Genomic DNA, 16,369 nt, shown 5'->3' with positions numbered 1-16,369 from the left:
CCCCACCCCCAGCACTGTCAGGACAATATTTGTGACATTAAGAACAGTAATGGGGAGCTCTCAGTATTTCAGTGCACTGCTAGAGAAAAGCTTCATGACTTCCTGTAGATGCAGCCAGAGTGGGATGTAATTTGGTACCATAAAATGATGCCAGATTATTCATTGACACAAAATAATTGAAGTTGAACTGATTTTTATCTGGAGAGGATTAGGACTAAAGAGGCTGACAGCCTTGACCAGCATTTTGTCAGTGCTTGATAGAAGTTAACAGGGAGCATGCAACATGCACCATCAAGGAAATAGCTATCAATAATCCATTTCCTTAGACAAACTCCTTTGATCATCTTTGAAAACTGAGGACCAAAACCATCTGAGACTTCTCTGAGCTGTTTCTTTGATGATACTTTTATTATTCTGTCAGAAATGGTTGGTGTACAAATCTGACTTAAGACAATAGTGCCTGAATCTGTTTTCATCTGGTTCATTTGTGTAGTTTGAGGCTGGGTTTATTCTTGAATCTGAAAGGAGTAGATTTCTTATTTTTATTTCTTTAGGGGAAGTTTGTAGTCTTTACAGTAAGAAAAAACAGATGGCAACAAAACAAATTCTTGTATCATGAATACCAAATGCAAATATTTGCTTATAACAGGAGGAATTAATTGCTCTGGACTTTTGCAAAGACTTCATGGAGCCCACAAATGTAATTGGTAGCACCACATTTGCTCAGAATTCATTAAACTTTGGCCACAATTAGATGTACTGCTGATCACTCATACAAGTGTGACAAATGAACGGGCATAAAAAAATCCATTTAGTTTTTCCACCCTAATGCAGCTATGCACTGATTGCATAAAGTCATCTACAGCAGCAGTTATTTTTTCACAGGCTCTGAAAGCATGCCCTAATAGTTTAAAAAAAACACCAAAACCAACACAAACCCACTTCTGGGTTGTTTTGTTTTTTTTTTTTAATTGCATGCTTAAAACAAACAAAGCAAAAAAACCAAAACCTGATGGAGAGGAAACTCCAGTTAGGAGTCAGCTTCCCCTCGTCTAGGACCCCATGCATCAAGAGTAGCAGAGATGTATATAGTATGGGAAATAGTTGCTGTGTTGGGATGTGGTCATGATTTAGCCGTTATTTTAGAAGAGAGATTTGCATAGATATTTAGAAAAAATAAAAATAAAATCAAAACAAAGCAACTTTATTCTAATAGGGCAAAGAACAATGCACAGGATTTTTCTGTCAATAATGAAGAATTAATTTTATCATACCAGCTAAATAATGGAAAAGTAGAATGAGTTCCTGGGTAAATGAGAAACAATTTTACTCTTTGAAGAGGGAACTTTAAAACAACACAGATACCCTGCAGCATTTGTGTAGCTGTCCCAAGGCCACCTACCACCAGTGATGGACAGCAGCGTCCCCTCCCACCCCTGGGAGCACTTTGGATGGAACACAGACACTGTCATGAATACGGGCATGGAAGATAAAATGCCATACAATGGTTTTGTTTCCTTTTCGAAGACAAAAATGTTTCTTTCCCAATGCTGCCTTTGTTGTTTTCTTTAGAGATACGAGTTTGGAAAATATTTGATTATCCTGTCAAGAATGTTAAAATATAAAAAGATGTGCAGAGTGGAAATAGAGTAAAAGTAAAAAAGCGATTTTCAGGCACATAAATGATTTTGCTTCAGTAGCAGAAGGGTCATGAATATGAATAGTGCTGAATTCTAGAGAAACAATTTGTCATTATTAAAATTAGTGCTTTGTCAACACAAAAATCTCACTCCCGGCTTCCTTTTCGTGATGCTGCACAAACAGCTGCATTAAGGGCCTGAGTATTCTGGGATTCACGATCAGCAACGGGAGCTCTGGCTCATAAGGTACAAGAGAAGTCTGTTATCTGTAACAGGAGGTTGTCAGGATGTGAAATATATTAAACACTTGAAACGGAAAGAGGTATTTCTGCGGTCAGCCTAGCACAGAGCTACTTGCTGTTAGGAAATGGACACTTGACAGTTTTGCATTTCTCAGCCATGACATCCCATTTACACATTCAGAAATACAACATGCTGCCATCTAGATCCAATTATGAGAGTTTGCTCTTGGAACAACCATGCTGCATTTTCTGAGCAAAATGGAAAAAGAATAACAAAATTCATTTTTCCAGGAAACACTCATGCAAGAAAGGAGCAGAGAAGAGCAGTAAAAACGCTACCACATTTCTACAGGAAACAGGGTGTCTGAGCCATGTATTTCCCAATATGTCTTTGTTTTGCACAAGGTTGAGCTTTACACTTGGTTTATTTTGCACGCATTAATTTCTCCCTTCTTGCCAATTTTATTTAAGAGGTGCAGACGTGAGGAAAGGTTGTTGAAGACAGTGAACAACAGGCTCCTCTTAGAGGAGCAGGACTCACACATGAGACCTATCTCTGTTCCTGGGCTTTCCAGAAATGAGGCAGGGCCAAAGGACAGGCATAAGGAAAGGACCTCAAAGGAACGCTGATCCTATTTGGTTATTGGATGGCTGAGAGAATGAGGTGGAGCACATTTATATGTACATTTTGTAACTGAGGTTTTCACTGCAAGTGCTAGATCAATGGATAGGTAGTTTCAAATACCAACATAAAGGCATCAGCCAACATTTGACTCCCAATATTGAATAGCCCCCACCCCAAGACTGGCCAGGAGTAAGGTTGGTTGGGCTACACTTCAGCTGGAAGCTGGAGCACTAACAGCCTTTCCTCCACAAATTTCTGTCCTAGCATGTAGGCATTTTTTATTCTCAAGGAGAAGCCAAAAGCTTAGTGCTAATTTCATAACTGCTTTAATCCACTAGGATAGATGACAATAGACAATGGAAGCAGCCTTATTAATATCAGCTCCTCCACAAATCAAGACAACTGCAGATTTCTCTCAGGCTGGAGGGATCCACACCACCTGAGGGTTGGACTTCCCCTCAGCCAGCCAAAGGCCCAGCTTTGAAGTGAAACATCAAACACAGCTTCACTCCAAGCAAGTATAGCATAAACTAAACCCTGCAGTAAACAAAAGCACACAGACACACACGAAGGATAGAGTTTTAAAAGCAAATATGTCCCAGCTTTGGAAGTCACTTTACTCTCTGACTTTCAGGATTTTTGTGTTCCTGTTGGTCACATAGAGTAAGGAATTTAAGCCTCTGAAAGCACAGCTAAGGTGGCTAATGGGATCTTCATAGCTACCTGGCTACTGCTAGCATGGCATGGGGCACACAGCCAGGCTGAGAACCCTACTAGAGGTCAACACTTCTTTCAAACTTCTCTATCAAGCTATGTCTACCCTACATGATTTGCAGTTCTGTGGCATGGTCCTCCAGAAAAAGACACCCTAGCGCCCTCCAGAGACAGGTAGCTAACCTTCAGTCAAAACCAAGGGCTTTTAGTTAAGACTGTATTGAGTTTAGCACTTACAGGAGGATTTAAACCTCTTTATTCTGCATTAATAGCTACAGAGGGCTGTGCATCTGCAGAAAACACTAACTCTGAGTACATGATGCAGTTTTGGGGCACTTCAGAGAGATCTAGCATGGTTATATGCCAATAATTTTGAAACAATCCCTTTATTTTTCTCTACTAGCTAATCTAGATTTCATTTTACATCTATAACGTATGCATGTATATAAAATATTATATGAAGAGAATATGCTGTGCATCTATAATTTCCAGATATAACTGAATTTAAATAGCCCTGGAAACAAAACCCAGATAGTAAAATGGTGTGGCGGTGCTGTGATCCATGTACAAACCATCTCATATTCTGGGTGTGACTAGTTCAGGTTTGTTAACCAAACATTAACCAAACATCATTACTGTTTAGGAGGAGAGGAGTTCGTAAATAGCCAGATGCAGGGTATGGCTACTCATGGATTCTGTCAGTGTCAAATACACTTTCTTTCCCCCTGCCCACTCAGCCTAAAGGTAATAATAAGATTTATCAACCAGAATTGCATACTAACTGCACAGGTGGTCTGAGAAATTTCAGACCACTGTTCTCCTCCCACCTCCTTCTTTCCAACAAGTCCAAAATTGTCTAATTGTCTGCAATTTCCATTTCCAGACTGTTTATACTGTGCTGGGAAAAAAAAAAAAAAAAAAAAAAAAAAAAAAAAAAAAAAAAAAAAAAAAAAAAAAAAAAAAAAAAAAAAAAAAAACCAAAGCAAACAAACAAACCCCAAACCAGCAGGAGGAAAAAAGCCCATTATAATAGTAAACTCAGAATTTCAACAGTCTGTGAACCATAGCTCTCCATTCATTCCCACTTAATACAGCTATGAATAAGAAATAAGATGTTCCTGGAAGTACTCTATGGGTCACCCTAAGTAGGGTAGGCTGACCCAGAAGCAGGCTCCCCTGCAGGAGTTTGATTCTCCAGAAATCACACTATCCTTCTGTGCTTCAGTTTTGTCACCAGCAAAATGTAAACCTCAGAATTCTCTGGTTTTAGGCAGGTCTTTGAAAGCCATAGCTATAAACCTCTAGATGTTTCTTACAATAAAACGAGGGGTTAAAAAAAAAACAAAAAACAAAAAACAACACTTAACATTTCTGTTAAAAAATGGAAGCTGACTGTGCAAAAAATAAAGTGATTTTTAGAAAAACACGGGGTATGAGAGGGAGGAAGCAGCTGAGATCTGGTTCAAAGGATGCGTGGCAGAAAGAGAGAAGAAAGCAAAAAAGTTTTCCTACCTATACCTTAAGCATTCTTTCCTCTTCATGCCTCTGCAAACATGAGTGACCACAGCAAGGGGGACAAAGGGAGACCTAAATTGCCAAAGAAGGGAATGTCCTTGCTTTTTTCCCCCCCCACTTCTGCCCTCAAGTCTAGTTTTGAAGTCTTTTTGGGCCCACCAAAGCAGCCCATCAAAGCAGTGTGACAACACTGTGTATCCAGCAGAAGCCTCAAGGCACCCAGCAGCATTATGCCAGCTCCTTACAGGTCCAGGATTTTGCATTTTCTGTGGATTGATGCAGCAGCATGCAAACAAACTTCTACATCCATCTATGCTGCAAACATGAACAATTAATACCCATCTCCTTTTGTCTCTGCTGATTTGGAGATAAACAGCAAAGAATTAGATGTGGTTTTATCCTATGTATAATGCGTCATATTTCATCTTTTTCTCACTTCAAAAAGAGATCAATGGAGCAAGAAAATTCAAGAGAGATGTCCGAGATCTTTTGATTCCATAAAGAGTTATCAATTGGATCTTTTCGATTGGACTGCAGCCTAATGAAAATCTTAAAATAAGCTAATAACTAATTCCTATAAGCATCTTCTTACATTAAAAAACCCTCATTCATATTCAAGTGTAAAAAGAGCAAGTAGCTTTACTTGCATACTTTATTTGCTGCAATAATATTAAATTGCTGCAGTAATATTAAATGTCATTGACAGGGCCTTTAGCACTTATCCAAAAACACTTCAGAGATAAGATGATATTCTCTATCAACATTTCCTATAAGTGTTTTCCTTTTCATCATTTGAAAATAGTTCACAGGAAGCACTCGTCACATTTGGAGGAGCTGAACTCTAAACTAGAAAAGATATGTTTGTGTTGGTTTTTTTTTTTTTTAGGGGGCAGGTCAGGAGGCTGGAAACCCAAAGAAGACAACTCATTACCTTGCATACAGGTTTCTGGGATACTACAGATGGACATGTGCAAAGTTCAGGGCAATTTTAGCATTCTCTCCATAGTCAAACACTATCGGTGATAAAATGCATAGGCAGCAGAATCCTCCAAGTCAAGCCAACGTAAAAAAGATCTTGTGCAGCTGTCAATCTTTGCTCAACAAGAAGCTCAGAACAGAAGTGAAGACCAAATGACCTTTTGTGGAATAAAGTGAGCACAGCACAAACATGCTGCAGATAGGCCATAAGGGACACTTTCTCCTAAGCTCCATCCATCTTAACCTTCTAGAAGTACTAAAAGCTTTATCAATAATTTAACAAACTAATGGACATGTTTTTAAACATTGCGGGCTCATGCTTAAAGAGGCACCACCTTAGCAGAGCAAGGTGGTGAAAGTGGAAGGCTTGTGGCTTATATTCTGTGGTTATTTGGAAAGTCACGACAGAACGGTGTGCTACAGACACAATTTTTTTCAGTAGTACTTTCTTCTGCTAGAGTTCAAGCCTGAGACCACAAACCAGCAAACTTCATCTTCAGAAGGTAGCAGCAGTTTGTTTTGGAGTGCTCTTTACAGTCAGCAGGACCAAGTCACATGGATCCATGATAACAACCTTCCTGAGACACCCCTGGGTATTTTGCAACCATTTGAGGCATGAAGGTGCCAAGTTTTGAGACTGAGCACTTGCCACCAGTTTAGCTGCTGAGGAGCCTGGTTACTACCCAGCTGAGACTTGTTTCCCGGGCTATATCTCAGGGACCAGGGTGCCAGGACAGCCCACCACTTTTCCCAGGCACAGCCTACACCCAGGAAGGACAGCATACACCTTAATGTCTGCAGCATATTTAATGTACACTTCAGGCTTTGAAGGACCGCAGCCTAAACCTTTGAAAGGTTGGAACAGATGATCCTTGAGGTCCTTTCCAACCTTTCATTCTGACTCAAAACATTGTCCTCCCCATCTGGGTTGTGTAAGGCATGACTCAAACTACATTCAGCTTTCCTCAAGACACAGAAGAGGGAAAAAAAAATCCACACAACTTACTGACCAGAGCACATATGCATGTTTCTGATGCCCTAGGTCTCCTGCTCTCAAAGAAGTAAGGTCCACATGCTGTCGCTTCTCCTGCACATCACTTTATAAGCACAGCCCCCAATTGTGCTGTCAGTTCCCATTCCTTATCATGCAAAAAGAGACTCACCTGGATGTCATCTACCTGCAAAGCAAGCAATTTACCTGTAAACCAGGTGTCCTCACTGCTGACGATCAACCTCTTCAGAATCAGGTGCTTCAGACCCCAAAATATGCTTCACTTACACCCTGAGCCCTGCCTACAGACCTACATCCTCACAAGTGGCTGAGCAGGCTGGCTATTGCTCATGCCAGTTGTTAGGCAAACCAGCTTGCTAACCAAAACCAGGCACAAAAAGGCTGGGAGGTCTAACTGCTGACCTTTGGCCCTTCTCTGAACCCCATCCAACCTTACAGTGAACACCTCACTGCTTGTGGGTTCCAGAAAGGTGAGGATTTATTTGCCTCTTCCAGAAACTTCCAGCAGGACAGCAAACTACTAAACTTCCCACCATCATATTCTGGACTTGGCTGTAACCAGCATTATACCTCTAATTTTTACTTTGTGTCAAGACCTCCTTGAAGCATGATAACATTATTAAGAAGTGCACTGCTTGACATGCCACTCTCCATAACTGCTGTGGTTGTGTTAGTTCATTTGTGCTTTTTGCCATCTCCTGTATGTTATTGATTGTCAACTTCAGAGATCGTGCTGAAAAAGAAGAGAAATACGCCCTGTTGAGTTACCACTAGTGTGTTATTTCTTGATAACAGCGTAATTAAGGCCACTGGCATTGCCCGTCCTATCTTAGGCCACTGTACTGAGTAAAACAGTCAAAGTAACACACTCAGTTTGATAAAATCTTCATAAAACTAAATAATGGCAATCTACAGATAAAGCAGGCCTTTGCGTCTGCAAAACTAAGTTTGATCACCTCATATAAAGAAAATACTGCAAAATATATTCTTCACATTATTCTTACAAATTCTTTTTATGCCCCTGAAAGAAATTATGAGATCTACAAAGCAGTGCCCATGCAAAGGAGAACCATACTAAGGCTAATAAAAAGGTAGTTTTATTTGCTTTCAGGAGGAAACGACAACAATGATATTTAGCTGAGATATCACTAAGGTTTGAATTTTTTACATTTCACAACCATTTCACCTCCTTGCAGCTACGTCATTTTAAACAAAGTATCCACCCTGCATTCAGAGGACATATTAGTCAGATTTTCACATTAATTCCATAAATAGCAGCCCTGAAACTAAGCTTTGTCTACACATCTGAGGAGTGGAGAGCTGCCTTTCTCAGAGGTTCTGGGGTGTTGGGGACTCCTAACTGAGGGGTCACATATGTCAGCACCTCCTGGACACCTGCCCAGGGATGAGGAGCAGTGGAGTAAACAGGAGACATGCAAGAAACAAATTTTACATTGTTTGTAAAAAGAAGTGAAAACAGAAGAAAAAAAAAATGTCTGAAGGCTCACCCCTGGGAAGCCCAGGAGTGATACAACTCTTCAGAGAAGGGACTTTAAAGAAAGGCTACATACGTGATAGGTTTGGAGACTCGGACCTCACAGGGGGACTAGGAAGTGCAACTAATTTAACATTTTCATTGTCTTTTTTGGGGTTGGGTAGGGGGAGTTTGGCAAAGCCTCTGAGCCTGCTCTTCCAGACAGATGCTTCCATCTCCTGAAGTCCTGCAACTGAAAAGTTTCTCTTGCCTCCCAGATCAGCATCTTCATGACCCATTTGTCTAATTACGGGAACGACCGCCTGGGTTTATACACCTTTGCCAACCTGGCCAGCTTTGTTAAGAGCTCGACTAACTTGAGGCTGCAGACCCTGCCCCCAGTTCAACTGGCTCAGAAGTACTTTGAGCTCTTCCCAGAGCAGACAGACCCTCTTTGGCAGGTAACGTCACATCCTCTTCTTCCTCCAATTACAAGTTGCTTGTTGAAATAAGAATCTTTTCCTGCAATAAAAAAAAGTAAATAACAAAAATCCTACTACACATTTAGGTACATTATTTCTTCCTGCACACCACCTTAGATTATTTAAAGTTGTCTTGGGGGCCCACTACTTTTTGAGTAGGGATGGATTAACTGCCCCTCAGCCCATCTCTGTAGTCAGACTATTTTTTGCCTCTGTTTCAAGCACACAATAGTGCTGCTTGTAATCTCCACACTGTAATTTCCTAATCATTGCTGCACATATCTGGCTCTTCTCTTATTCAGAATATGATGTGCCAAGCTGTGCTTTTAGCTGTGAAGGCATAAATCCAGAGTGACACCACATAGGTCTGGGCAGTTATTTCAGGCTTACGCTGCAAAGAGGAGCAGAAAATTTCCCTCTTATTTCTGGCTCACATGCAAAAAAAGTATAGATCTGTAATATTTCCTAAACTGAGTCTCATAGAGCTGCAGCGATTCACAGTAGTTAATGATTTTCTCCATTATATTTTGTTAACTTTATTCACTAATAAACTGTATTCTCTATTACCAGCCACTACTAGTCAATAGCAGCATCTATATGATAACTGCTTTACAGAGCAGTCAATCCTAACCTTTTCTGTTGGGTCTTTTGTTCACACATTTTTATTTTGCATTCATAGGCGGTAGAAAGATACGGAGATGAAGAATATCCCACATTTCTATTTTGTCCTTCCTTTTAGGTTCTTATGTAAATTAAAATTGGCACTAACTCTTATGCATCTGAAACCATTTTGTCACCTTAGAACCTAATGCCTTGAAGCTATTCTGACAGAGGTTTCCATTTTAACCTCAAATGAAAATTTGATTAAATCAATGTTTTAATCTTTTTTTTCTTCTTTTTCTTTTCTTTTTTCCTAATGACTGAACTTAATCCTCACTCATGCAAACCCATTATATACATATTGAATTTTAGTCAAAGGGACCACATACGTGCCCACAGGCTCTGAGTTTATGAAATGAGCCTGACTAATGGAGAAGTGGCAATGCAGTGCTCTCACAGGGTATGGATTTTAACACCAATCCTTCCAGGATTTGCACAACTGTGTAGTGCTACTGACCTCACTGGGATCCCTGGGAGAACTGGTCCTGAAGGATACCCAGGAGTTTGATCGCTGTGTACCTGAATGCTCCCATGGATCTCTACCAGAGTGTTCAATATCTGTCAAGAATAAACTCTTAGGAGGAAATGTGGAATTTTACTACTTAGTGTAAGGCTCTAGTGTTAGTCTGTAATATTTAGATCTTGCAAAGACTCGCGTGCATGCAGACATTTAGCATACCTAAATGTATGTGTGATGTACACAGCCTCCTTCTCTTCTTCAGAACCCGTGTGATGATAAACGACACAGGGACATTTGGTCCAAAGACAAGACTTGTGACCACCTACCCAAATTTCTCGTGATAGGACCCCAAAAGACAGGTAAGAAGTAATGAGTTTGTAACTGAAGCTAGACCCTGGGTTTGTATCTGTGTATTTGTGTCCTGCAAACTGAAGCCAGCTCCCTGCTCTAGAGATGGTGCACTCCTGATCCCTATGGGATTCAGATCATAGAATCATAAAATCATGGAACGTTTTGGTTTGGAAGGGACTTTCAGGATCATGTAGTTCCAACCTCCCCCTGCCATGGGCTGAAACACCTTCCACTAGACCAGGTTGCTTAAAGCCCCATCCAACCTGGCCTTGAATGCTTCCAGGAAGGGGACAACTTGTTCCAGTGTCTCACCATCTTCACAGTGAAGAATTTCATCCTTACATCTAAATCTTCCTTCTTTCAGTTTAAAGCCATTACCCCTTGTCCCATCCAAATTGGATCTCCTTCACTGCCAACAAACAGAGCAAACCGTTTGTGTAGCAAAACTGCATTCACTCACCATGAAAAAAAAAACCAAACCACCATACTGTTAAACTTCCCTGTGTAAGTTCGTTATTACGTTTTTTGACAAATTGTTTCAATATTGTTTGAGACCCTGATTGACAATAAATGTATTTCCCACCTTGCAGACCTCTGAGCATCTCAGGGCATTATTTGAATTAAGGCACATATTCAGAGTCACAAAAAGCTATTACTGTTGTGGACATACTGCAGAAAGTGGATGCTGAGGCAGGGGGAGAAGTGACTAACCCAAGATTGTACAGAAATACTGCTACTGTGACAAGCAGACAGCAGGTCTTGATTCATAGCCCAGTGATAGCGCGCATAGCATCAAATCACTGAAGAGCAAGGTTAAAGACACATTCTCCAAAATTCTGTTTACCACCATATATCATTTCCAGTTGTTTTTGTCAAACAAATAACAAGAAAATACTGTTAGTGGGATTTTAAAGCACACGGGTTTGTTAGCGTTGAAAGAGACAATTTGTTCCTCAATAGCAGACCCCCAGGAAAAATAGACAGAGGACAGTTCTGGGATCAATAAAAGCATAATCCCACAATTAGTGCTTTTGAAAAGCTTTAGGCAACATAAAACGTGTTCAAGCCAAATTCCCTCACTGGTTAAATAGACAGGCAAGCAAGCAATGTCATCAACAGTGATACCATGCTTGTGGCAGAGAGCAGAACCCAGAGTCTGGAGATGGGAGAAGCTGGATGAGCAGAGAAGTCTGCACATATTGCCCTCTCACCTTGAAAGCTTACACAGGTCTCCCATCAACAGGCAACTTTCTTATGAAAGGTAATCTGATTTTCCTGTATATCTCAGCGTGCATTGATTTAAAGCACGTTCCTGAATGAATAAAGTCAAAGGTTTTTTTTTTTTTTTTATTTCCTAATGGCATCTCTTCTTGTTGCTGTAGGAACAACAGCACTTTATTTATTTCTTCTGATGCATCCTTCCATTATCAGTAACCTCCCTAGTCCAAAAACTTTTGAAGAAGTTCAGTTCTTCAATGGAAACAACTACCACAAGGGAATTGACTGGTAAGAATAACAAAAAAGAAATGTTCATTATTAATATATGGTAAATCACAATGGAACAATTACAGAAGCATGTATGACACCAACACCATTTCTGGATGAATTCATTATCCTTGATGTTATCAGACAGAAAGAGAAACTAATTTGGAATGATGGCACATTTAATCAAGTCCTTACTTTTGTTTAGATACTACAGTAACAATTTCCTCATTTTTCTCACAAATGAGTACAATAGCCAGCTCAGTTATGATGTCTGTCTTTGTGCTGAATAGCACCTCTGTCTTTTCATAACTGTATCTATACTGAATTATCCTCCTTTTTTTCAAAAGCAGCTTTTCATGAAGTAAGATTTGATTTGTCTCTGGTTGAGGAAAAAAAAAAAAAAAAAAAAAAAAACCACTGTAAAGCATTTCAGCTGGTATTCGTATCAAAATTTTAAAAATTACTTTTACTTTTTTTGTTTAAGATAAGCATTTTTCTAAGGCTTTTGTTTCCACAGGGAACAGCAGTTCTTATCCTTGTGTGAAAGCTGATGTGTAAGACAAACATCACACCACACAGAAAGGGATTAATCTCGAGTGGTTTCTCTTGCCCACGCAGGGCATGGGGAGCATGCACAGCAAACAAGGCTGGCCGATAAAAGCAGGCTGGCCATGCAATCATGAGACCAGCTTCTTGTCTCAAGGGGTCATAAAAAATCCTAGAGTCATAGAACCTTAGAATTTTGGGGGTTGGAAGGGACCTTTAAAGGTCATTTAGTCCAACTCCCCTGCACTGAGCAGGGACATATTCAGTCAGATCAGGTTGCTCAGAGCCCTGTCCAACCTGACCTAGGATGTTTCCAGTGATGGGGCATTGACCACCTCTCTGGGCAACCTGGACCAATCTCTCACCACCCTCTCTTCCTTATATCTAGTCTAAATCTCCCATCTATTAGTTTAAAACCATCACCCGTTTTCCTGACACAACAGGCTGTGCTAAAAAGACTGTCCCCATCTTCCTTTTAGAACCTCTTCAAGTATTGAAAAGCCACAATAAGGTCTTCCCAGAGCCTTCGCTTCTACAGGCTGAACAACCCCAAATCTCTGAGCCTTTCTTCATAGGAGAGGTGTTCCAGCCCTCAAAAATAAATGGAAATAAATCCTTGGCAAATCTACTGCATAAAGAAAGAGATCATCTGTGGCTACCTCAGAGTACATGATGAAAAAAGTACATTTGGTGAAAAAAGGAGTGGTGACAGAGGGGGTCTTGCCTCTCTAGCCCTTTGCACAAATGTAGAGGAAGTCTCATCTCTTGGAGACCTCTTCTGCCATGCTTCACCAAAACTGGACTGCAAGTTCAAAAGTCAGTAGGGTCCTATGTACAGGGTCAGTCCCCACATAATTTGTTTCCATAGAAAGGCCAAAAAAAAAACCACTTGGCTGCACCAAAACTGAAGTTCATGTAGGGCTCAGCAAAACTAAAGGGACCCCAAAACGCCTCCAAAACAATTTCACCTTCTGCTTCATTTGAATTCTTCAGCCTTTCAGTTGAACCTTCTGTTTTACCTGCTATCTACTTCAGATCGATTTAAAGTGGAAAAGACGATTACAAAGCCAAAATTCAAAACTTGCATTCCAAAAACGTCTAAAAGAAAAGGTATGTCAGTTCCAAAATGAAATACTGCAACAATGTTAAAATTAAATGGTTGACATTTTGAAGGTTTTCCCATTTTTAGTGAAGCTAAAACTGAACTCACTCCAAACTGGTGAAAGATATCCCTCTGACATTGAACTTATTAGCAAAAATCCCATCCATCAAAGGAAAAACCTAATTACCTGACTTCATGGAGGATTTAGCTATTACCAGCACCGTGTAAGAGTCAAGATATGTTCTCCCTATTCCATCTCTGGAGTGAGCTGAGAAATTCAATTTTGCTTTTTGAGAGTTATGTCTGAAAATTCACCTTTTCACCTACCACGATGGGCAATATGACCCTTTTGTGCTACTGCTAATTCTAACAAGTTTCTTCAACTCCCAGGTACATGGATTTCTTCCCTACTCCTTCCAACATCACCACTGACCTCCTCTTTGAGAAAAGTGCCAACTATTTCCATTCTGAGGAAGCCCCCAAACGAGCTGCTTCCCTCATTCCCAAGGCCAAGATCATCACCATCCTCATCGACCCCTCTGATCGGGCATATTCCTGGTACCAGGTGCGGATCTTGCTTCCAAGAAACAGCCCGTGATATCAATGGCAAGGGACGATGGCCAAAACCAGTGGGAATTTGTGTCCTTGAGCAAGAGGGGGATTTATTGCAAAGCATTTGTACTGTGTAGAAGTGGAAGGATCCAGAATGCCAGCTTTGGCAGTTGGCACCTGTGACACTAGTGTCATAAATGATGAAACTTCTCAGCACAGAGGAGCCACCAGCTGTAAACAAACAGTTTAATCTCCATTACAGCTGACATTGCGTAGAGGAAAAGCAGTGCAGCAGTATCTCCTCGTCCAGGGAGATACACAGGGGGAAATGAGCATGGCCTAGCTAGAAAATCAGAGCTCTTGATGCTGGGAATCCGGTACCTCATCCCCTCCTCTAGCATGTAAGCTGAGCACATGCTGAGCTACATGGTGGTGCACAAATGTGTGAAGTGCCTTCTAAAGTTTCCAAGGAGTTAAAAAAAGCTGTGTCTGGAGAGATGGGTTGGTTTTTTCTCTCCTTGGAAAACAAGAAATCCTGTTGTTTTCCTGAGGAAACTCTAGGATGCTCTTTCTTGCCCTTTACTGAGCACACACCTCTCCATAACAAAGTCTGCACTATTTAAAAAAAAAAATAACTATTTTTAAAGAGACATTTAAGCATGTGTGTAAAATATGGTCCAGTCATACAGATAAAGAAAATACTACAACCAGTGTTAAAACAGACATAAATAATAAAGTTGCAGTGAGCATAAAAGACATCATTTCTGATACTGTTATTGGGAGTCCTGCATGGTGTAAAGCATGACCTGGGGCTGCAGTTTGCACCCTTTTTAATATCTCATTTGCACCTTTAAAACTGCTGAAGCAAGACACAAAGCAGCAAAAAAAATTGTGCCTATTCTGGCAGAATTTGGCTCCTCGAGTCCCCTCCTTTCTGTCCCAGGGTTCCCTTGGCTGAATGTTGGCCCCACTCTGCTTCCTTGTCCCCCTGCTCCTAGCCAGGAGAACTGGCACTAGTGAGGACCTGGTGCCAGCAGAGCCCTCCTGACAGCTCACGGGAGACTTGCAGCTTGATCTTCAGCACCCCTGTGACATGTATCTAAATATCTCTCGTTAGCACCAGCGATCCCATGAGGACCCTGCTGCCCTGAAATTCAATTTTTATGAAGTCATTACTTCCAGCCATTGGGCACCCTTGGAGATAAGGGCTCTCCAGAAGAGATGCCTGACACCCGGATGGTATGCCGTCCATATCGAAAGATGGTTAACTCATTACCCTGCCTCACAGGTAACTGCCAACCTCTTGTTTCACCAAGCTCATTGACTCTCATAATGTCCCAAAATGAGTGTGACTTTATCAGTAGAGGCGATGGGATATTTTCCACTGGGACCCTTAGCTGTTGGGAAATGCAGATCTGACAAGATCAGGCTATTTGGCAGAAATGTGTTGATTTTTCACCCTGTCTTCTGTGACAGAAGATGCTGTGAACTGTGGTCACATGGGCTTGAGGGGGACTTTGGGGTTTCCTTCCCAGATCAGCCAGGGTTGTCAAGGCTTCTGGGTCCCAAGAAAGAAGCAGCTGCAGCATGAGACATTGTGGGAAGGTTTGACAAACTGATTTAGAAAATACCAAGGCTTTTTCTAAAAAGAAATTTTGTTCTGCTTCCCACTCACTCCCTTTCATAGAAAATTTCAAATTTGTTTGATCCTGATACAGAATTAGCCATTCTCAGTGTTAAAGCAGAAATTCCTTCTTTTGCCCCATCTCCCTTCAGATGTTTTATTGAATTGCCTTTTATAATCTTTCTCATGAAAAATCTACAGAAACATATAGACCTAAAGAACATTGCAATTATTAAAAAAAAAAAGTTTACAGTTATAAACCCAAAGCAAACATTTTACTACCACAAAATATGTGCATGGACACTCTTTACCTGTAGATGTGCTCCATAGCTCAGTTCATATGTCTACCTACTGTAAGAAAAAGTTGTAAAAGAGTGTTTAATGAACAAACCTAATGAACAATCATCCCCAGAGACTACTCTATGTGGGACAGAATTTTGCTGAAAGGAGGTAGAACTGAGTGTCACCTATTTAGTCAGGGACCCAGAAAAAAAACAAAAAGAAATAGAAGCTTTGTCTTTTTGCAGTCGTCACTTGTCTTTTCATACAGTCTCTGCTGTACCACAAAGAGAAGCAGGTCAATCCTGTTTCCAGGAGAACGGAGAAAGTCCCAGTTAGTCATTTACTTTCTTCTCTCATCTCTGGCCTTTCTACGCTTTCCTAAATGGGGAAGGAGTACTTCCAAAAGCAGCTGAGCTTGCAGCAAGGGCCGTCCCCTGGCAGTATTGCCCTAGGAGCAAACAGGGCACATCTCCTCATCCACCACCATATCCCAACTTTTTCTGCTGAAGGACAAGGGGCTGTCCCTGCAAATTCAGAGCATGCAAAGGGTGCTGAACATCCTGCGCCCTGTTACCTGTGCTCCTTCTCTGCCCTCATCCAGGGCTGCTGCCCCCTTTCATGAAGA

The 16,369-nt window shown here is 40.9% G+C and overlaps 1 protein-coding gene across 1 annotated transcript in view; it reads left to right on the top strand.

Annotated features, from left to right (window-relative positions):
• Window positions 1-8,461: 8,461 nt before the first annotated feature.
• The window catches only part of LOC103778079 (bifunctional heparan sulfate N-deacetylase/N-sulfotransferase 4), a gene marked incomplete at its 5' end in the record, with an annotated part of 14,136 nt that continues 6,228 nt past the window's right edge, over window positions 8,462-16,369 (top strand). Inside the window, 5 exons of the mRNA XM_008945649.1 lie at window positions 8,462-8,661; window positions 10,065-10,161; window positions 11,536-11,659; window positions 13,677-13,851; window positions 14,956-15,126. Coding sequence (XP_008943897.1) covers window positions 8,462-8,661; window positions 10,065-10,161; window positions 11,536-11,659; window positions 13,677-13,851; window positions 14,956-15,126 — 767 coding nt within the window. The remainder of the gene's footprint in view (window positions 8,662-10,064; window positions 10,162-11,535; window positions 11,660-13,676; window positions 13,852-14,955; window positions 15,127-16,369) is intronic.

The sequence above is a fragment of the Merops nubicus genome, unplaced genomic scaffold (genome assembly GCF_000691845.1).
Source record: "Merops nubicus isolate BGI_N331 unplaced genomic scaffold, ASM69184v1 scaffold20218, whole genome shotgun sequence".
Taxonomy (NCBI): domain Eukaryota; kingdom Metazoa; phylum Chordata; class Aves; order Coraciiformes; family Meropidae; genus Merops; species Merops nubicus.
The sequence above is the reverse complement of the archived record's forward strand: the minus strand, read 5'-3'. Positions and strand labels throughout refer to the sequence as shown.